Source organism: Ochotona princeps, chromosome 17 (genome assembly GCF_030435755.1).
Source record: "Ochotona princeps isolate mOchPri1 chromosome 17, mOchPri1.hap1, whole genome shotgun sequence".
Lineage (NCBI taxonomy): Eukaryota > Metazoa > Chordata > Mammalia > Lagomorpha > Ochotonidae > Ochotona > Ochotona princeps.
In genome coordinates this window covers 31,064,740-31,087,777 of record NC_080848.1, presented here as the reverse complement: position 1 = coordinate 31,087,777, position 23,038 = coordinate 31,064,740, and the positions used below count along the sequence as shown (strand labels likewise).

Below are 23,038 nucleotides of genomic sequence, written 5' to 3'. Positions count from 1 at the left end.
TCTCCACATGGATGAAAGAGACTCAAGTACTTGGGTCATCATCTACTGTCTTCCAGGTATATGTAAAAACCTAGATTAGAAATGGAGGCAGGACTTCATCCCAGGCACTCCACCATGGGATGCAGACACCACAAATGGAGGTTTAAGTTGCTGAGCCACAACACCTACCCCATAAGAATGTTTTTGACGACCTGTGGCTCTTCCCAGGGCTTCCCTGAATGATTTATGGGATTCCCATTGCCACCTCTTTTCTGCTTCTCATTTTCATCTCACTTCCTGCCAGTTCTGCACAGGATTTCCCTGGCTCCTTGCAGGCCCCAGCCCATGTTAGGAAATAGTCTAGCAGCCTCCCTTTGTGTTTCACACAGAGGCTAGGCCCCATCATTTTCCATGATGACTCCTTATCTGCCAGCTGATGTACTTGGTGAGGGCTCCTGCTGGCAGTCCCCACATTCACCTGTGTCTCCCCCAGGAGGGCAGGAGGACTGCTACATGGCACTGTCCGTGGATCACTTGTTGCTGACCTTACCATAGGCAACCACAGATTCATGGAGTATCTTCCAGGAGATGTGGGGTAAGTAGCAGGTGCATGGGTTAATGCACCATATTTGAAATTTCTTAGAATAGGTAAATTTGAGTCACAGAAACAATAAAGAGAGACGGCATAGCTAGGAGTTGATTTGATTGTTTGCAATTCTCTTTCTCATGAATTTCCATAGTCTCTGGTTTTATCTCTCCAAAGAGGAATTATGAAAGAATCAGGTATCCTAGATAATCTATTTTCTTCCTCTCACTCTCTTTGGAGAAAGTTTACCTAATGTCTTGAATAGTAAGAGAGCTAAGAGAAGTATGGACAGCCCTTCTAAGTCACCCGTTGGCTGAGCTCTTGGAGACCACCAAGGCAATTTTACCACCTACCAGCACCAATGGAACTAAGTAGGCCTAGATTCTGCCTTATGCTGATCATCCAGTAAATTAGATTGCAGTGAACTCACATGAAAATAGGTCGAAACTTCTGTCAGTGTCTGTCCTTTAGGCCAGGTCAATGGCCTCCATTTGGTCCCCACTGAGGAAAACAAATGTGTCATTCTGAAGCCCCAGGTGAAGGTCTATAATTTCACATGGGGGTTCCCTGAACAGATCTCAGGAAAATGTAGTCTGACTTGTGGCCAAGGAGCAATCATGAAAAAAAAAATGGATGACAGACTCACTTTCTGTCTAGAAGCAGAGGACTATGATCTTGGTGCAGATGAGGACAAAAAGGGCAATGACAGGCTAGAAGGCAGGGGAGAATGGGTACTGGTGAGGTGGGTCCTGGGAGCTCACTCTTTAAAATATAGATATATTTATTTATTTATATTGTAAAGTCAGATATACAGAGAGGAGGAGAGACAGAGAAGAATCCGTCCGCTGATTCACTCCCCAACCAGCCACAGTGGCCAGAGTTGAGCCAATCTGAAGCCAGGAGCCCAGAGCCTCTTCCAGGTCTCCCATGTGGGTGCAGGGTCCCAAGGCTTTGGGCCATCCTCAACTGCTTTCCCAGGCCACAGGCAGGGAGTTGGATGGGAAGCAGGGCTGCTGGATTAGAACCAGCTCCCATCCTGGACATGCAAGGCGAGGACTTTAGCCGCTAGGCTACCGCACCAGGCCCAGCGGGGAGCTCACTCTTGCTGACCTCTTTCTAGGATCTGAAAAATCTCCCTTCCTTTTTCACAATTGGCTCTGAGCCATGGAAACAGAAATTATAGAAGCCCAAGGAAGTGATTTTTAGGTCTAGCAGTGTCCTGTGAGAGTTCAGGCTTGCCTGTAGTTACTGGAGAAGTTGAGGGTTGAGTTGCTAATTTGATGAAGAGTTGTGATCTGGAGTCTACATTATTGGTAGCATACAAGGTACTCGTTTCTGGAAGGATGACTCTACTTCTGCTATGAAGAAAGGGCAGGGTGAGAGAGTCTTGTGAACAAGCAAGACTCGGGAGCTGAGGGCCCTGGATAGGAGCTGGTGCAAAGACAGTTGTGGAGACCTGTGTGGTATTAAACCAGCAGAGAAAAGTGGGCAAAGCCAAGGCAGAGCCGAGTACTCACTGCTGCCTGCATGCTCCTGGAGTCCAAGCCAAGGCAAACTTAGATCTGAGGAGATGGAAACTGGTTATGACCCAAAAGGGAAGATGTCAAGTGCTTGGTACCATACCCTGACTCTGGATACCATTGGCCCCATAGGGTTTTTGGGCATAGAAGAACAACACAGTTGCTCACTTGATGGAACTAGTAGGAAATGTTTTTGACAGCAAGTGGAGGTGAGAAATTAATGTTAGAGCCATAAGCGGATTGAGAAACCCAGAGGTTAGCAATTCCCCTCTCCCCTCCAAGGAGCAGATCTCACCGTTGCTGTGACCACATAGGGTGACCTTTATGGTAATGTCACCGCAATGTGGGCAGCACAAGTCACACTTAGATTACACCCTGGGTGAAAAGAACCATGACATCACAAAGATTAGCATGCTTCTAATAAATGGTTAACCAACAACATAAATATCAGGAGTGATTACCAAGTGACCAAGCTCAGCTGGTACTTTCTACCAAGAACAGCTCTAGTAATGACATCATTTGCATTTTCACCTATGAGGCATATACATGTATAATAGTCTCCACAGTTGTTTTGACTGGACAAATGTAACATAAATGATGATTCCTTTGAACTTTTTAAAATTTCATTTACTTACTTATTTGAGAGGTAGAGAGTGTTTCCTTCCGCTGGTTTACTCTTCACATGCCCCACAGTGACCACTGATTGAGGTTGAAGCCAAAAACCAGGAATTCAATTTATGTGGTTGACTGCGCAATTTCTTGAGCTGTCCTTGGTGCTTGCCAGGGTCTACAGTAGCAGGAAGCTGGAGTTAGAGTGGTCAGCTCCCTCAAGACATGTGATCTGATATCAGACATGGCATCTTAGCCAACATCTTATGTGCCATGCCAAATGCCCATAATCTTCACTAACCTGTTTGATTCAAACCCAAATGGACAGAATGGAATAGAGGAAGCACAGGCCACAGAAATGATAAGAATCTGTGACTTATCAAATAGTCACAGATCCCTACAATACAGCATCACTACTAGGTTCATTATAGACAGTAGGAAACAGTGCTGAAACAAGCCCAGGAAAAGACTGCCCGCAAAAGAAAGCAAGGCAATAGTTAAAGGTTTGGCTAATAGCGTTTTTGCCTTTAAGCAAACACATTTACTCCAGTTACACTTCAGAAGTCATGAAAGTGCAAAAGAGGAGCAAGTGCTACAGAAAAAAACTGTCTCCCTCATTGCTATTTGCCCTGCTGCCTACCTCTGGGTGCCAGCTGCTCTCAGATTCTGTCTCTTGTCACAGTCCCAGGTGGGTCTCCATTGTCTACCAAGCTGCCAGATACTGAATCAGTTCTACTGTTTTCTGCATGCAATGCATTTTTACTATTATCATGTACAACTTTTGAGGGTAATTGTTAGTTCACTTCCTATAGTGTATAAAAACAAATCAAATTTATATCACTAGCAATGTTGTTTTTTTCCTCTTCCTGTGAGATCCCCTCTATTGCTTGTGGACAAGATGGTAAAGATGGGAACCCTTGGGGAGTACCAACATGTGACTGTGGAGTGATAAAGCCCCAAAGAGACCCAACAGAACCACGGGGAAAGAGAAGTTCTGTGTCCTTTAAACAGACTTGTTATTTGGAAGGCAGAGAACCCAATGGTTCATTTCCAAATGCCTGCAACCATCAAGGTTGGGCCAGGCCAAAGTTAGGAACCTAGAATCCAACCTGAGTCTTCTACATGGGAGGCAAGCATGCCAGTATTTGGACAATCACCTGTTATTTCAAAGATGCACGTTAACAGAAAGCTGGAATTGGAAACAGAGCCAGAACTGTCACTCAGGCACAGTGATAGGGAATGCAGACATCCCAGGGGATGTTTTATTGTTGGAAGCCTTTTTTTCTTTTCTTTCTTTTCTTTTTTTTTTTTTAAACTGGGGCTAGGCTGGGCCGAAGCCATGAACCAGGAGCCAGGAACTTCTTCTGGGTCTTCTGGGTCTCTCATGTGGGTGCAGGGGCCCAAACACTTGGACCATTTTCTGCTGCTTTCCCAGACCTTTAGCAGGGAGCTGGATGGGAAGCAGAGCAGCCAGGACTGGAACTGGAGTTCATGAGATGCCGCTGCCACAGGAGATGACTTTACCTGCGACAATACTGCACTGACCTCAGGACTTCCTTTTTAAATGCCTTTATTTTCTTGGCTTTTAGGTGTGTTTGCTTATTTGTTTACTTACTTATTTGAAGTGTCTGTAAAGGTCAGAAAGTGATCAAAGAGTGACACCCAATTCAGGCTTGGCATTCATATCAGCTCCTCAGTTAGCAGCTCACCTAGTGACTGGCATAGAATAGGGTCCAATCAATGTTTCTCAAGACTTTGATATTGCCACTAGGGCACAGCGAGGCTACTGGGACAGCTGGACATGGTACCAGACACCCTGTCCATGGGTGAGAAACCTATCTGCTGATCAGCTCTCGTAAGAAGGCTTTGGATCACACCACCATCTCACCTTCTCTCGCTGGAGAAACCAAGTGACATGCTGAGCCATCCTGGCGAGTGGCTGGACCCTTCTGGCAATCCAAAGCTCTGCTGTGTGTACAGTGCATGGCAAGACACCAACACCATGATGGTAACCTGCCCCCACCTTCCTCTCCCCAGCTCCTGATGCCCAAGGCTGCCTATAAAGAGAAGAGAAGGTGCAGACTCCAGGAGGGGGCATCAGCTCTCCCTGGCCATAGCTGGAGCACATGTCCACCTGTCCAGCTTCATGGAGGTCCCCACAGCTGTCCTTGCTGTCCTGTTCCTCATGGGGACCCTCTGCTCTCAGACCTGCCCTTCCTACCATGAGTGCTTCTTGTTCATGCGTCCCCACTCTCTGGCCATGGCTGGGAGCACCTTGACCAGGTGCCTGAGACCCTCCAAGGAGAGAGCTCCAGAAGGATCTCAGGGACTCCTCTGTGAGGAGTCCTAAGGGGGGCTGGCCACTCTATTCTTCCTTCTAGGAGATTGGACTAAAGGCGGGGTGGAATTAAGTCACAGTTTAGGGATGAGGAAATGGAGACTCAACTGGGATTTGGACAAGACGTAGGATCTCGGTCCAAACAATTGCCAGTGATGTGGCCTTGGTTTTCATGAAGTCTCCAAGGGGAGAGAGAGTAAGAAGTGGTCTGCTAAGAAAACTGAATTCCCTATAGAGAGACCTAGAGACCCCCAAATCCAAATAAACAAAAGAATAAGTCACAAAAACAGCAAGGTGTAAGGAAAAGAAGAGGCCAGCTTACTCCTGGGCCTCTTGTCGCCCTCCCCGCCCTGTCGCCACTGCGAACTCTTCTGTGCTGTTCCAGTTCTTCCTGACCCTCGACAGTGGGTACCCGGAACTGCAGGACTGGCTTCTCTTCCCAACAGTGACCAGAAACCTTTCTGTCTTGCCTCTCCTAGTTGGTGCCAACACCCCGACCGCCTGCTGCTTCCTGTACATCTCCCGGCAGATTCCATGCAAGTTTGTGAATGACTACTATGAGACCAGCAGCCAGTGCTACAAGCCAGGCATCATGTAAGGGCCAGTTCCCCGACCACCCCTGGGGAGGAGGCTGGACATTGTGAAAGGAGGCCCCTTCAGGGAAGTCAGCTCTCGGAGGTACAAGTCTCAGGGTGCAAGTCTCTGGGGGCAGAAGAGAAGGGGTGCTGGTAGTGCTTCCTGACCTGGTTTGGAGCCTGCAGAGTCCCTCAGGGCTTTTTGAGGGACTCCTCCCCCAGACACCCAGGGAAGGTCTGTGGGCCCCAAGATCAAGAAGAAATGCACAGAGCATGTGGCCCCTGGCCCTGAACCAGCTGGAGTGGAGAAGGACAGCAGGGCCGTGGGTCTACGCTGCTGGCTTCCTCTGTGTGTGATCTTTCTATCCTCCTCCACAGCTTCCAGACCAAGAGAGACTGCCAGGTCTGTGCTGACCCCAGTGAGACCTGGGTCCAGGAGTACATCTCTGAACTGGAGATGAATGCCTGAATGGCCAGAGCTGCGCGCAGGCTGGATCCTGCTCCCTCAGGCCCAACCACACCCTGGGGCCCTGCTGGAGTTTCAGTTTCTGTGCTGTATTTAGTGTTCTCACTCCTGGCCATTGCTGAATGGGGGTATGCAGGACAAGTGTTCTGTGGCGTCCCATGACATCCTCTGGCTTCTCCCTCCCTCCAACTCTTCTTGCTTTCACTATATTCACTCTTTGCAGGAACTATCCCAGGGACATCAAGGACAAATGCTTACTGGATGCTTTTGTCCAGCTCCATGTCTAATTATTAAAGGTATGTGTATAAAAGACAAACCAGCATTTCATTTGTGATGTGTCTGTTAATTTTGTGTTCCTTAGTGATCAGAATCATAGATGGATAGGGAGAGTAAAAGGAAGGTAGAGAAATCTGAACACAGGTAGAAACCACACAGTACTGTCTGCGAAATTTTTCTAGTTAAGTGAATGCCACAATGATGCCAATTTTTGTGCATAAGTTGAAGGGAGTTCTTCAGTGAAATCTTCCTCAGAATGGATGGCTTGTGGCTGTTGAGGGATTTCCAAGGGCTGCCTCCAATGGGTGATAAGCCCCTTTTTATAAGAGATGTACACTCCCAGGTTGGACATCACATGCATTCGGGGTACCCAAATAAACTTATGTTTTCAGCTATGTTGTGCCAACCTAGTGACACCCTAGCAGACGCCATCCACCTTCTAATAAGGACTCCCTATGTGGCAGGTGGCTGAGAGCTTTACTCAGGCAGATCCTCTGTCATTCTCCACTCTGTTTTTAGGGAAAATGTTCCCCATGGCCATCTTTAAGGTGAGACTTAGGAGTTGAGTTACCAAATAAACACACAGAGTAAATTTGTAGGATGAGTATATCCCATGCAGCATCTGGAACACACTTATGCAGCAAATTACGCATTGCTTATCTGAAATCTGATATCCCTGGGTATCCCATGTTGCATCTGGAAGCCTTCCTTACCACAGGTGTCTCCTACGGAGGTGTTTATTTGCTGTTGGGGATGGAGCATCCAGTGAGCTGAGCTTTTCAACATCAAACTTACATCAGAATCACGTGGAGGAAGTTTCATAACTCCAGTGCCAGGGTTTTCCCTCCAAAGTTACATTTTTTTAAGATTTATTTATTTTTATTGGAAAGTCAGATTTACAGAGATAGGGAGATACAGAAAGATCTTCTGTCCGCTGGTTCACTCCCCAAGCGGCCACAATGGCCAGAGCTGAGCTGATCCAAAGCCAGCAGCCAGGAACTTTTTCTAGGTCTCCCATGCAGGTGCAGGGTCCAACTTTGGACCATTGTCTGCTGCTTTCCCAGGCCACAGGCAGGGAGCTGGATGGAGGTGGGGCAACTGGATGGAGGTGTGGCAAGTGATATACAAACTGATTCCCATATAGGATCCTAGTGTATGCAAAGCAAGGAATTTAGCCTCTAGGCTAGGTATGTCTATTTGAAAGAGAAGAGTTACAGAAAGAAGGAAAGACATAGAGGAAGGTCTTCTATCTCATGGTTCATTCCACAGATGGCCACAATTGCTGGGGCTGAGCTGGCCTGAAGCCAGGAGCCAGGAGCCAGAGAGCCAGAAGATCCTATGTTGAAGCAAGGCCACAAGCACTGTGGCCATCTTCTGCTTCCCCAGATCATTAACAGGGAGCTGGATCAAAAGCGGAACAGTCAAGACTGGGACCAGTGCCCATGGCAGGAGCCAGGCACTTCTTCCAGGTTTCCCACGTGGGTGAAAGGACCTAAGGAACTGAGCCAGCCTCCACTGATTTCCCAGGCCATAAGTAAGGAGTTGGATGGGAAGTAGAGCAGCGAGGACATGGACTGGTGCCTATATGGGATGCCAGCACCACAGGTAAAGCTGAGCTTACTATGCCACAATGCTGCCCCTCTTCCCAAGTTACAAATTTAAAATTTTTCAAAGATTTGCTTATTTGTATTGGAAATGAATATCAAATTTATGAAGAGAAGGAGAGACAGAAAGATCTTTCATCTGTTGGTTCCCTCCCCAAATGGCCATATAGACCAGAGCTTAGCTGATCTGAATCCAGGAGCTTCTTCCAGGTCTCCCACAGGGGTGCAGGGTCCCAAGGCTTTGGGCCATCCTCTACTACCTTCCCAGGCCACAAGCAGGGAGCTGGATGGGAAGTGGAGCAGCCAGGACACTAACAGTGCCCATACGAGATTCCGACAATGCTTGCAAAGTGAGGATTTAGCCACTGAACCATCACACTCTTCCCACTTCCCCCTCCACCAAGTTGAAAATTTAATTTGCCTTAGGTGGGACCCTGCACCAATAGTTGTAAAAAGCCCCAGGTGATGCGAATGCAATGTCAAGCATTTATCCACAACCACTGTCAGGTGTTTGGGACCAGCTTTGGGAGTTAGGATCTTCAAAGGCTTCCCACCTAGTTGTTTTTTGTAAACTTCACTGGTTAATCAGAAGCACACATTCTGTCCACTGAGTTCTGGATTTCTCTACAACACAGTGTGGGGCGCTACAATAATAATAATCCCTTGTACCACACACACTTCCACATTGCCCTCTGCTGGAAAATGATGTCAGTACACCGGATATCCCCGTGAGGCTCACTGCTCCTGATGTGTCCCAGCTGCCCTCTCATAGAGAACATGGTTGTTCAAGTCAGTGGTTAATTTCTGCATCACCTGATCGGGCGAAGGCACGAACAGAGAATGATAAAACATGACTCCTGTGTGTGGCTTTGAGGTGTTTCTGGAAGAGGCTAGCCTTTGGGGCAGAAGACTGAGTCAAGAGCTACCCCTTGAGGCACAGGTGGACATGGTTGCGTTCATGGAGCACCTGATTAGCCAAACAGGCAGAGGAAGGGCAAACTCCCACTGTGAGCAGGGACGGCCGTCTCCTGTCCTGCAACATTGGTGTTCCAGTGCTCAAGCCTGGGGATTCATGTGGGACTTGGACTGTCACCCACCCACTCTCCACCTGACTTCCATTCTGGACTTAGAATAAAGCTGACACCACCAGCCCCTCCGGTTTACAGGATTTTGAACTTTACTGGGTATTTAGCTTGCAGATGGCAGATCCTGTGGCTTCTTGGCCTCCATAATTGGGTAAGTCAGTTCCCATGCTAACTCTGTGCATGTGTGAGAGATAGAACCCACAAGTTAAAGAGAGCAGGAGGGTATTGGTTCTCTCTCTGGAGACCCCTGAGTAAAGCTTTAATTTTAGCAACCAGACATGGAAAAGAAGGGGACTGAGGACAGTGGTCAGGAGGCTTTTGAAGCACCTGGGTGCCCTGCCTGGTCACTTCCTTATTTGTGGTTATACTCCCGTGAGTGTGGACTGGAGAACTCTGCCTTCCATCTCCTGCGCACTCCACATGACTGGACTGAGCCTTGCAGGCAGGAAGTGGCCCTCTTAGACCTTTGTTTCCCTTTTTTGCTATTAGATGAGTCACTTCTGCAGTAGTTCGCCTTTCTTAAAGGGCCTTACTGACTGACGCTTGACGTAACTCATCAATATCCTGATTTCATATTTTTTTGTGAAACCTTGGTAGGAAATCTTCAGAATATTTGACAGATCATGATGGTAACCAACATTTTACTAACCAGAGATGTCTCATGAGCTCCGCTCCTGCCCCCTGCAAATTGTACTTTTGGGGTCAGTTGCAACACTACAATTTGTATTAGGGGTATTTTAGTCATAGGATCAGAAAAACTGACTCAGCCTGGTCTAAAACATAACAGGAACTTGTTAGCTCACGTTACTAACACTTCATGAAGTAGCGTCGGCTTCAGGCAAGACTTGATCCAGTGGACCTAAAGTACCAGCAGTTTGAAAGTTTCATGATAGGATTTGTAGGCCAAGAACTCCTAAAAAAATATTGGATTGAGAAGAGGACAAACCAGGAGCCTGGGGTTCACTATTGCTGGCACAGCTTAGTTTAGGAACCAAACCCTTACCTCAGAAGTCAGCAAACAACAGCCTGTTCACCAAAAGTGACCTGCCTGTTTTTGTGAGGCCTTCAAACTATTGAGTGTATACATGTTGGAATGATCAAAAAGAACCAAAAGAAGAAAACTGCATGAAATTCCAACTGCAGTATCCATTTAAAAAAAAAGTTTTACTGGAACAAAGGCAAGCTGTGTTTAGTTAGTTGATGGCTGTTTTTACCCCACAATGGCAGAGGGATAAATTGTGGCAGACTGACCCACAAACCTTCAGTAGGTGCTATTTGAATCTTTACTGAGCAAATTGGCCAAGCCCTGCCTTAAACCTACTTTTGTGCATAGGGAAAAAAAGTCGTTAATTGGTTTGAATTAATGAATTAATGTCTTCAACCTGAAATGCCTGGTTTCAAAACCACACAAACTGTCAGAGGGGACAGTTATTCAAAGGATTGCTTAAGGATAAAAGTGGAAGATCTGAAGGCCAAATAGTGTGTCTAACTTTCTTCTGTCCTTAAGTGTGAAGAGACTAATGGCTTTTCTCTGGCTTGTATCACACTACATATTTCTATTCTAAATTGCAGGTTCAATGTAGAGTGGTAAGAAGATACTTGTAAGTGCAAGTATCTTAGAGATTTTCCTTCTTCAAAATGCTACTACACTTAACAGGATGAAAACAGGCTTTTTTTTTTCCATCTATATTTTCCTAAATTACTTTATTGGATATAAAAGGATTTGGATTGGGACATACTTTCTTGGCATACAAAGGCTACTTCCCAAATATGAGGCTAAATTGCCATTAGGACTCCATATTCTAAACCAAGTCTCCAATAGCTAAGACGTAATCATCCTTCTAGGATATTCTAGACCTAGAAATAGGGAGGAGTGTGGCCAGTCTAATGGTGTCCGTCTTTGTGGAAGAGAGGTCATCCCTTTCAGTTCCTCCTGAAGTCCCATAAAGGAGTCTCACCATGGTGACCTATGAAAGTTGGAGTACTCACCAGCACGATTACTTATGCTCCAGTCAAATGGCTGTTTGCGCAGTGCATGTGTTTCACCTGAGCCAAACCGAAAAAGAGAAAACAGGAGATAGTAAAGACAGAGTGCGGCTGAGCCTTCCACTGGAAAACTGGGGGAGAGAGCTGACACTGAGCCTTCTGCCCAGGGTCACTCCACAAAGCTGGGAAAATTCTGTGTCCCTCTTTGGGGAAGAAGCAGTGTACACTGATTGAGCCGCAGTGATTATGGTTGTTAGGATCTTGTTTGGAAGATAAACATGAACAGAGATTTTCTATTTGATAATTTTGCCTGTAACAGCCAGCGCTGGGCCAGTGTGAAAACAGGAATGGGGAACTCAGTGCAGGTGGCAGGGACTCAACTTTCTGAGTCACCCTGCCTTTCCAGGGTGCTCATTAGCAGGAAACTGGAATCAGGAGTGGGGGCAGGGCTCAGAGCAGGCACTCTGCAATGGAGCCAGGTCTTGCAAGAGCTCGCTCTTGCTCCCGTGCCTTCTCTCTCTCCATTATCCTTCCCCTCCCTCCCTCTCTCTCCTTCTCTGCTCTGCTCCTTCCACCCGCTTTCCTCTTCCTGCCTTTCAAATAAGTTAAACTGATCAGTTAATTTAAGAAGAGGGAGAGGCCTCAGAACCAAACTAAAACCTAGGTGCACTCCACCTCTCCTGAACCCATTCTGAGTAGGGGATAAGTCTTATCAAATCTGAGGTTGGAGTTTGAAACTGAAGATTGTAATAACTGAATGCAATCAGAAAGTGATGGCTCTACCCAAGACCTTAACGTGGAACCAATGATAGGAGGAAAGTTAAGCATTTTCTGTTTATCAATATCAGAGTAAATTAGGATTACACCCTCATAACAAACCCTGAATGAATTAGCAAATTCTTTCCATTTGCATAAGATCTGGTGCCACATTTATCACATCAAAATCCTCTGTGGGCTTAAGAGAAGCTTCCTGAGCCCCACCCAGGAGCTGAGTCTACAGTTCTAGGTGGGACTCAGGCATCTGCTGTCTTAGTGAGCTCTCAGGGTATGTTGATGTTGCTGCTGTTAGTGACACTTTAAGGAGAACTGGTCCCTGGGGGCAGGGAGGGGGGGACTTGAAATTAAGGCTATTTCCATCTCATAGCTATAGTCCCTGGAATAAGAAAGAAGACAGAGGAGATATATCGCTTTCAACTGTTCCAGTTTGTTTCACATTTGCTTACAGTCCGTTAGCCCGAATTAGTTGTACGAACCCAACAAAACCACAAAGTAAGGGAACATACAGGCTATTCAGTGAGCATCACCATCTCTGCCACTTACTAACGGCTAACCAATGAAAGAGACCCAACCCAGGCAGGCGGACAGGCTTGTACTCAGAAGCCTTTGCTTTGGCCTTCCCCTGCTTTCTGTTTGAGGTCAGTTTAGTGTTTAGTATTCATCTAACACATCAAGCAGTCGTGCACTGCTCAAGAGCTAAACCCTAGGTCTACTGGAAGCATTTTAAATATTGCTAGCCAATAGTGTGCTAGCCAATCATCAGATGTTGGGAGTTCGTGGAAGAAAAAGAATGAGATTCTGGCTTTTAGTCGGGCTAGGGATATCTGATTCGCCTGTCTGGTCACAAGGGTTTTCTCACAGTGTTAGGAAGGGAGGAATACCTCAGAATGGGGAGGTGTATACGATGGTGCATGGGGCAGCTCTGTGTTCAGATGTATGTGGGGGTGGCTGGATGGTGCAAAGGAGAGAATCATGCCCCTTGGGGGCTTTCTGCCTTGATCTCTTGACAAAGTGGGTCACAGGGCAGCCATACACATTCCTAAGGTTCTCTGGGCCAGACTGAAATCTAGATCACTTGAATGAGGGCCATCCTCCTCGTGAAGGGATCCAGGTCTTGAATAAGTAATTCAAACTATGTGGAGTAGCACATTTTGTAATTGCAAGTGGGTTGTGGGAAGATAAGAGAACAAACAAAACCAAGATGGAGACAGTTTTTGGAGTAAGCCTTCAACTCTTAATATCTTATCTTTTGAATTAAAATGCCAGATTACTCACATGAAAGTCAATGGACAGAGTAGAACATCTAAAACAGAGACCTGCATGATTTAAAATTCCTATTTGCCGGGCCTGGTGCAATAGCCTAGTGGCTACAGTTCTTGCCTTGCTTGTGCCGAGATCCCATGTGGGCGCCAGCTCATTTCCCAGCTGCCTTACTTCCCATCCAACTCCCTGCTTGTGGCCTGGGAGGGCAGTGGAGGATGGCCCAAAGCCTTGAGACCCTGCACCCATGCCTGAGAGACCCAGAGGAGGCTCCCGGCTACTAGCTACGGATCTGCTCAGCTTCGGCTGTTGTAGCCACTTGGAGTGAACCAGCAAATGGAAGATCTTTCTGTCTCTCCTGTTCTCTGTAAATCTGAGTTTTCAATACAAATAAATAATTTTTTTTTTAATTCCTATTTGCCACAAGAAAGTGTGCTTAATAGGTTGGGGTACATCAAATTACATTCTTGTGTTTATATAAATAGATACCACTTTTACCAAAGCAAAATATTATTACATGCCCTTTCATAATATGTGATCCTACAGATATTTGAGTGGCTAAGACACATGTCCTTCTCCATCAAATGGGGATCTTAGTCGTACTTAAGCTCCCAATGGAATTATTACGGTTTCTAAGGCAATGACTAATTCCTTAGGAGGAAATGTGTATACAGAATGAGTTTACCTAGTACAGACACGCTTACACTAGGTGCCCAGTGCTTTTGAGGGTATCACTGTTGTATGAAATACTGCCTTTAACTCTCAGGAGTATGTAGCCACAGGCATTATTGTCATCTCCTTCCTGTTGACTTGCCCTCTTCAGCTTTTCCTACTCTTCCCCCTAACCCCCTACCCCATCATTTTTCCAACCAGAGTTCTAAGCTTGTTACAAAATAAAGACAAGAGAATCACCAAAATTTTAAGACTGGCCTACTTTAGAAAAAAAAAAAGTTTCACACAGCTGAACACAGAAATGATAAATAACATTCTATAAATATTTTCTGGTTGGGTGGTTTTGAAACAACATCACCTAGCATAAAGCTTAACAGAACCATTCACACTGAGTAGGTGTCAACCACTGTGTGATGGGAGAGGCTTAGGGCAGTGGGTGTAACATGTGGTGGGATCCCTTCCAGCAAGTGGTCAAAAACACACAGTCTGTGTTCCAAAAATTAAGCATTCTAAGTCAATGCAAATTCACGTTAAGAAGAGTATTGGAATATGATTCTTGCACCTAGACCATGGCACAGGGAAGAAGGAACCTTCCTGGTGCTCTGCTCCTTAATCTACCCACAGATATAACCGATTTCTTGATGCTTTGGGGTCATTCAGGGATTCAGTGATGTGTTTGGCACCAGAACATGGAGGGATTGGCACAGACCTGCTTGCTTCAGAAGCAGTAGAAAGACAGACTTACAAAAAGTAAGGAGTCAGCCATGTACTTTTTGGTCTCATACCACTCCCACTTCTGCATCTTAGGGTGCTGGTGATCAGATCTGTAGACTTTCCTGCAGTGGTCTAGGGGAGTATACTCTATGACCTCCTCTCTGTCCTCTGCCAGGGCAGCTGTTCCCTGGCTGCCTGCAGCCCCCAGGCTGGGAGTCATTCATGTGTCCTGCCACCAGATAGAATCTCTGGGGTCTGGGCTCCCTATCCACCTGCTGGTACCCTTGCAGGCTGCTGCCTGCTCTGAGTCCTGCCAGCTTGCCTCTCCCCAGTGTGGGCAGGAGCACCAGCCCTTCCCTGTGATTGGCTGATGGTTTTATAAAAGTGATCTATCATGTTGCCATGCACTGCTGGGGGCAGTAGGAAAAGCAGCAGATGCCTGGGGGCCTGGGACAGCCCTGAGGGAGGGGGCAGCATGAGCAGAAGTCACTGTTCACTGGAACAAATGAGCCAGCTCTCATGTCCAACAACAGCTAGAAGTAGCATCATCCAGGAGTCAGATAGGGGGTGGGAACAGGAAGGAGATAGGGAGTTCTCATTGCACCAGATTTTCCCCTCTATATTTTCTGTGTTAATCTTAGCTTTGGTCTCTACCTCTGTATGCAGGAATTGGCACTCCTTGAACAGTCTGCCTCCTGTTCCAGTGTTATTGGGTAAACTTTAAACAGTCCTAGAAGAGATTCTTCCAGCAAGAGATCATCTCTGTAAATCACCTGGGAGGTGGAAATAAGGTAAGTTTATTACTCTGCTGACCACCCAGAAGCAGCTGTGGCTGGAATCTGCCTATCATTGGAAACTTGTTCACTTGTCACTTTTCTCAAATAGGACAACACTGAATTCAAAATATAAAGACTAGAGACCAAAAACTCTTTTAGAAGCCAAAGCCCATCATTGAGTGATAAACACTTAGATTGTTTCTGATTCATGGTTGCTGTGAGAGTGCTGTAGTGAACATGGAATCCAGGAGTCTTCCCTGAGCATCTTGGAAACCTCCTTGGGAATTTTCTGTATCACTTGGGCACCTCTTCCCATCACCTCTAGTAAAGACAAGAGAGTTGGGGGAACCATGGCAGCAGGCAGCTGGAGGTCCAGGAACGCAGGGTCCTCACAGAGAAGAAAGCAGGGAGGGTACAAGGGTGGGGACAACAAGAGACCAGGCTTGGGCACTCGCTGTTGCCTGCTTCCTTTTGGGGTTGGAGTTAGCTTTCTTTTCCTTGATGAATAACTCTTGTGCCTTGGAGAGGTGGACATTTGGGGTGATGGAAGAGGAAATTCTTAAGCACTGTAGCATCTTGTTGATTTGCTGCAGGACAGGGGTCTCTTGGGAAACCACAGGCATCAGGATGTTTGTAAGTTCAAGGGCTCTCTTGATTCGGGGCTGTGCACTGTGGTTTCCACAGTGACAGGAGGTGAGGTAGTGGTGTCATCCCAGGACCACACTGAGCTGGTTCCGTCTTATTAGAACTCTGTAGTCATAGTTTCCCCTGACAGAGCAGGAACTTCTGTGCCATTCACAGTTGTCTCCACCACACAAATGTGCAAATGCAGTGATGCTGCAAGGCTTCAACAGGGCAACCCAACTTAGAACACACACAGGCAGACAGAGCTGTGTGAACGAGACCTGGTCTCCAAAAGGGATTTGAAACATCTGCTTCAAGGGCCCCAGGATGCAGCTGTCTTGGCCCCTTTGCTGTTAGTAATGACACAAGGCTACAATTTGAGTAGAAAGGAAAGGGATTTACTTTGGCTCCTGATTTTTTTGTCCCACAGTTGAAAAGCCATGACTGATGCTGGTCTCCTTCCTGGCAGACTCCTGGAATAGTTCAGGACACCACATGGCCAAGAAAGGGAAGCTGTGTGTTCTGGTCACTCTCCCTGTCCTTACAAAGTCACGGGTGTTCAGTCATAAGGGCCCCACCCAGATGACTTCTAATCCTAATTACCCAACTCACAACCACCACAGATCTGTCTTCTTAATAGCACCTCCCAACAGAACCTTTGTGTTGATGAGGACACACAAGCCACATTATACACTTAGTAAAGGATGTGAAGATGTGTTTGATATGGGTGCCAATGTGCATAGGGGAACCTTAGAGTGTTGTTAGCCCTTCATGGAGAAATTCCATGTTTGGGAATCTGCTTTACAAGTAAAGAAATCCAAAAATCAAAGAAAAGTTTATGCATAAGCATATTCAGTCTCCAGCATGTTTTTGCAGCAATATAAAATTAAGCCTAATATAAGTCATTTACAATATGGAAATGATCAGGACAGTTATGTTATTTTCACTTGATTGGCTGTTAGGCTGCCTTCATAAACAATATAATGATGAGAAATGCTCATGCTATAATGATCAGTTTTTAAAAATCCAGTGGTGCAAACTGTGTTTGGCACAGTAGTTAAATTGCCACCTGAGACACCTGCATCCCATACGAGTGAATGGTTGGAGTCTTGACACCTCCGCTTTCAATTCAGCTTCCTGTGAATATGTGTACTGGGAAACAGCAGAAACTTGAGCACCAGCCACCCATGTGACAGACCTAGATAGAGTTCTAGATTCTTGGGTTCAGTGGACATTTGGGGAGTAACCAGTAGACAAGTGAGATAAATTCTCTCTCTCTCCCACCTCTCCATCTCTCCCAAATCAAAAAAATAATAATAAAATATTTTTCAAAAAATAACAGCCTAAGGTACCAGTTGGCTTATTTTAATTAAGACCCATCCAGTTGTGGGGACAAGGTCAGTCCCACATGATCTGTTGTGTGTCTGCTGTTCTAAGGACAGAGAGAGAGAATGGGAGGAGCAAATGTGAGATATATCCTTGTCATCTACCCCCTTTGTCTCTACAACTTAATTTTTGCTAAAGATTAAATTGTTTAATTGAAAAGCAGAGTTGCAGAGAAATCTTCCATCTGTTTGTTTACTCCCCAAACAGCCATAGGAGCTGAAGCTAGGATAGGTCAAAGTCAGGAACATAGAACTCCATCCTGGTCTCCCACACGGCTACAGAGGCCCAAGCACCTGGGCCATCTCCCGCAGCTTTCCCAGGCACATTAGATGAAACCCAAATCAGAAGTGAAACAGGGCTCCTGTGAGATACCAGTATTGTTAGCAGCAACGTAACCAACCTGATACACCCCGGGGGCTCTGCAGCTTTACAGCTAGCCGCCCCTCCTCAATATTGGTGATCGCTGCCAATGGCTCCCTGTTTTGGATGATCACTTGGTTCCCCCCCACCCCTAGTCTTCTGCTGATATGAAGGAGGATGGACAGGGCTGCACCAAGGCCAGTGCCACCCTCCTACTGTGTGTCTAGTTTTCTGGTGCTCACCTTGATGCCTTGAAAAGCCTTGTGTTTCTTTAGCCCCAGTTTGGGCCATAGTCATTGTTAGAACAACAGGAAGTACACAAGTCGGCATCTTCCTAACAACAAGTGTTTGCCTGATTTTCATCTATGGTTTTTCAATTTCTCCTCTTCTTGCAAAAGGACCCTAGTTCAGTGTGCATTTATTCTATCTAAACCTCAGGCTGTCAATGTATAACCAACTGAGCCTTTCCCAGTAAGCCTTTGGACAGAGTCCGTGTTCTACATAAAGACTGTCTTTATTTTCCTTCTCTTATAATCACCATTTATTTTGTGGAACCTAGAGTCTAGAGAAATAATATGCAATATGCCTGCTACCACATACAGACAACAATGGAGAATCCTATTGATTAATTTAGTGAATTTCAGCCATGAGCATACATGCCGAACATCTGACAGTCTTGGTAAAAATATCAATACCAGGGTGGCTTTAGGGGTAGTGATTAGACTAATAGTTAGGATGGCTGCATCCCCTATCAGAGTGCCTGAGTTCTAGCTAGCCCAGCTCTGCTCCCAAGTTCAGCCTCCTGCTAAGGTACTCAGCTCCTTGTCACCCTCTTGGGAGACCTGTGTTGGGTTTGGCCTGGAACAGCCCTGACTATGGTGTGTATTTGGAGAGTGAACCAGTGAATGGAAGAGTGTGTGTGTGTGTATGTGTGTGTGTGTGACGCGTGCTCTCTCCCTCTGGCCTTTAAACAAACAAGGAAGCAAACACCTAAATCAATTTCTAGATCCAATTTTAGAGATCCTGTCATGAGTAGCCTAATCCACCATTGCTTGTGATTTGGTTATAGATGAATCAAGTTTGGGGAAAGAATTTGGTCAGTGGTTAAAAGCAGCATCTACAATTGAAACAAGTCTAGTCTTACTTTCATGCTGTAGAATCCTTTTGTGTTACTTGCTGAGTCCTAGCTCACATTTCTACACTATTGCATACAGGATTAATTAGACAATACATTAAAAAGTACTCAGCCTATAAGCCTAAAAGTCGTTAGCACTTGTTATTAAGAATGCTCAATATATTGTAAATGTGCACCACAGAGCGCTCTGCCAAATGGTATCCATTCAAGTGGTAAATTTCCCCAGAGCAAGTGCCTGACAATTTGACTCATGAAATATTCATGGTTTCCATGTTCCGCAACTGCATCTCCAGTGTAAAGTGGAGTGACTCTGTGGTCACCCTTTCCCCCATCGCTCTCAATGCCTCTGTCTTCCTTTTATTTGTTTTTTTTTTCTGCCTGCTATTCTTCTCTCTTTATTTTAAAGTTTATTTTTATTTGAAAGAAAGAGTTACAGAAAAAGAGAGAGACAGAAAGATCTTCCTTCTACTGGTTCACTCCAAAACGGGCTGCAATGGCTAGGGCTGAGCCAATCCAAACCCAAGAACCTGGAGCTTCTTCTGGGTCTCCCACATATGGGGTTCATGGTCCCAAGGACTTGAGCCATCTTTCATTGGTTTCTCAGGCACATTAGCAGGGAGTTAGATCAGAAGTGGAGCCGCCAAGACTCAAACCAGTGTCCATAATGGAGGATTAGCCTATTACACCATGGCACCAACCCCACCTGTTATTCTTCTTAATCAGTAACTCTGATTTGCTAGCAAAACAAGAACAAACTCAATACGAGTTTACTTTTCAAAACAGCAACTTTATTGCATTACTGGGCTGAACACAGTGGAGATCAAGAGAGCCGACCACCTATTGTTCAGTCTGGTGGCTGTTCAACTGTCACCAGTCACAGTGTGAGCAAAGGGGAAGAGGCACAGACCCCAAAGGTCCTGGGATCACATGGAGCTGGCAGTCGCAAACAGTGTGACAACAAAAATAAATTATAACATTAAATAGTATAAATAATTAATACTTAAATTAGGAGGGGTTCCCTGAGTGTGGCTGTTTGGTAACCACCAGCATGTAAGAGAGGTAGCTGTGGAGGTTGCAGAGCCATTTCCGAGACCTAGGCCACTCCAGGGTCACAGGACTCCTTGCAGCTTCTAGCCTCTCAGGCTTTCTGCTTCAGGTCAGCCATGTATTTCTGGACCCAAGCCTCATTGGGGTCAGCACACACCTGCCGGCCTTTCTTGGTTAGGAAGCTGTGGAAAGAGAGCATGAGGATGTCACACTGAGGGATCTAACAGGGGGTGCTGGGCCCCCAACCCTCTGTCCCGGTTTCTCTAGAATCCTTTACAATTTCTAGTCTAGACAGTGTCTTCCGCTCCCTGCTCTGTCCTGCCCGTTCCTTATGACTTCCTCACCCTCATTTTGCATCCTCATGCCCCATGAGTCCATGCCACCAGCTTGGCCTTCCTGTGATTGCCCTGTGGTGCTTCTCTGCCCCCAGCCCAGCTTCCCCTCCTCCTTAGAGCTGGACAGAATTGGCACTTACATGACACCCGGCTTGGAGCACTGGCTGTTCGTTTCAAAGTAGTCAGTTATGAATTTGTAGTTGATCGTGTGGGAGACGTAGGAGAAGCAGCAGGAGCTTGGGGTGTCGGCACCCACTGTGGAGGAAGCGACAGAGGGAGGCTGAGTCACAAGGAAAGGCCCGCTGACCTCTGATCCATGGAAGGGAGAGGGGGTTGGGAGCCTAGGCCACCAGAAGGCATTTTTACCTAAAAAATATCTGTGTCTTTATCTTCATGTTTGCCTGTATTCTCCCTGTGAGCCTTATAGCAATCTGTTTACTTGTCTGAAGTTGGGTTTAAGAATACAAGCCTAAATCCTCTCACTCAAGATAGCTAAAGGGCACAACTGCTGGGACCCTCTGCCTAGGGCTGGCTGATGAATGAATGACCCCACCAGGATGTAGCCAGATCAGGATTCTGCTGCTTGCACATTCCATTTTCTGTCTGTGCTGAGGGACGTGACCTGTTTCATCCCACCCAGACTTGCAAACCTGGGGACAAGGCAAGCTAAGAAAAGGTCTTGAAGACAAAGACCACAACAGTTTGCAGCCCCTTTTAATAGTTTTCTTTTCTTTCTCTAGGAGACCACAAAAGACAGATGTGATCTGATGGTGGCCAGAGACACCACCAGTAAACGGACTCACGTGGTAGAGAGAAGACTTGGGTGCTGAGAGCTATGGCACACAGGATCACAGCGAGGGCGGCCACAGGGATCTTCATGATGCTTGGCAGACAACGAGGTACAACAAGGTGTGCTCAGGGGCCAGCAGAATGCAGAGGGGATGAGGTGCTTGCGGCTGCCCGTGTCCTTCTGGCATCTGAAGCCATTCCCTCTTCTCTTTATAGGCAGGCCTGACAGATGGGGAAATGGAATCTGGGGGTGTCGGGGAAATTCTTGAGCATTGCGATGTTGTCATGCCACAAAGTTGCACAACTCAGGGTCTCTGGTGCCCACAAAGGTTCAGGATATCCAAGAATAGCATTTCTGAGCTGTAAGTCTCAGCTCCCAGCTCGTGACTTGTCCTGGCTTCTTGGGGGAAACAGTTTCCCCAGCAAGCAGTAAAGGGTTATGTGCCAACTCAGGGCTATTCGTAGCTGGCCGCTTCTCAGAAGGATTGAGCCATGAATGGACTGACTCTCTGGCATTCTCATTGCTTTCCCTAGAACAGAAATCTGGGTTTCCTCAGCCATTGTAACCACAGACTCCCCTGTTCCCATGCAAGGACCCGAGGGAAGAAGTCCTGACTGGGAGGAAGCTGAGGTCACAGTCAGTCATCTGTCCATTCATCAAACAGTCACAGAGTGACTGGGACACTAGGTTAAACACTTAGAGAAACTTTAGATGTAGGCGTTGATCTGTCAGGAACTTACAGATATTCTTAGATAAAGCATTTCTAGGAAATAAACAACCCAAATAGGGAAGCGTCTTCCAACATAAGCTTTCTGACTCAGCTTCGTTTAGAACCGAGATTTGGGGACTCAGACTGTCCTCTATCAGGGCATGCGAAGCCAATTAGATTATATACACTGGTTTGTTGCTTTATTAATGTCCTTCAAATAAGCAAAGTGGCATGAATACACTCATAACCAGACAGTAACCAACAAGATCAAGTGTACAGATTGTATCAGATGACTATATCTGCTCATCATTGCTGAAGGACAGGAACATGCTCTAAAAAATGTGTTGTTAGGCAAATTGGTCATTGTGCTCACATCCTGGCATGTGCTGACACAAGCTGAAAGGACTCCCTTGTCACCAAACGATGAAGTCAGTGGGACCATCATCCATTTCATCATTGACAGAAACTGTTGAACAGTAAATGACTCTATACCAAATATGCTTTTTTTTTTTCCATGATGATAGTGGACGACGCAGTAAAGCTGTCCGCTTTATTTATTTATTTATTTTTAAATTATTTATTATTTAACTTCATTAATTACATTGTATTATGTGACACAGTTACATAGATACTTAGGTTCTCCCTACCCCTCCCCAAACCCTCCCACCATGGTGGATTCCTCCACCTTGTTGCATAACCACAGCTCAAGTTCAGTTGAGATTCCCCCATTGCAAGCGTATACCAAACATAGAGTCCAACATCTTATTGTCCAGTCAAGTTCAACGGCTTCTTAGGTATACCCTCTCTGGTCTGAAGACAGAGCCAGCAGAGTATCATCCCAGTCCAAATATGCTTTATAATCCAACCTTGGACATGAAAAGGAAAAATAGCATTGGGAAGAAATGCCCTAAGGACGTCATGGTGCTTATATTTGTGGGACAGGTTTATGGGTGCTTAATTTCCTTGTTTTATTTTACCCCATGATTTTTCTCTTTTTACTTAGACCATTAAAGATTGATTAATTTATTTAAAAGGCAGAGTGACAGAGATCCAGAGAAATTTCATCCTCTGGTTCACTCCCAAATGGCCACAGTGGCCAGAGCTGGGCCAGGCTGAAGCCAAGCGCTCAGAACTCAGTCCGGGTCTCCCACAGGGTGGCAGGAACCCAAGTGCTTGGGCCATCTTCTGCTGCTTTCCCAGGCAGGCACAATGGCAGGGAGCTGAATGGGAGACTTATCGCCTTCATGAGAAGTCCACAAATTTGTGAGCAGATTTTATTTTAAACATTGAAAATGTCATACGTTGGGAAGCAGATGTTGTCAGTAAAATACTTTCTATTAACTTGTGAGCAAAAGTGCTCTTGTCTTTTAGTTGACCACCCAAATGCCCAAAACAGTTGGGGCTGGGTCAGGGCCAGAGCTGGGACCCA

At 46.1% G+C, this 23,038-nt stretch overlaps 2 protein-coding genes and 1 long non-coding RNA gene across 3 annotated transcripts; 2 read left to right on the top strand and 1 right to left on the bottom strand.

The window, feature by feature from the left end:
• The first annotated feature begins 4,495 nt into the window (after nucleotides 1-4,495).
• Nucleotides 4,496-6,372, top strand: LOC101523213 (C-C motif chemokine 3-like). The gene is made up of 3 exons (XM_058676441.1): nucleotides 4,496-4,520; nucleotides 5,350-5,626; nucleotides 5,986-6,372. Exons 1-3 carry the CDS (start codon nucleotides 4,496-4,498, stop codon nucleotides 6,074-6,076), a joined length of 393 nt encoding a protein of 130 aa, XP_058532424.1. The 3' UTR covers nucleotides 6,077-6,372.
• A 2,590-nt stretch (nucleotides 6,373-8,962) lies between these two features.
• LOC131482349 (uncharacterized) lies at nucleotides 8,963-20,975 on the top strand. Its single transcript, XR_009246914.1, has 3 exons — nucleotides 8,963-9,189; nucleotides 15,114-15,238; nucleotides 20,851-20,975. It is a non-coding gene; the product is annotated as an uncharacterized LOC131482349 (long non-coding RNA).
• On the bottom strand, nucleotides 19,503-21,053 carry LOC101534565 (C-C motif chemokine 3). The gene is made up of 3 exons (XM_004591179.2): nucleotides 20,914-21,053; nucleotides 20,251-20,365; nucleotides 19,503-19,957 (listed from the first exon to the last, which is right to left on the bottom strand). Exons 1-3 carry the CDS (start codon nucleotides 20,987-20,989, stop codon nucleotides 19,867-19,869), a joined length of 282 nt encoding a protein of 93 aa, XP_004591236.1. The 5' UTR covers nucleotides 20,990-21,053; the 3' UTR covers nucleotides 19,503-19,866.
• Nucleotides 21,054-23,038: the final 1,985 nt, after the last annotated feature.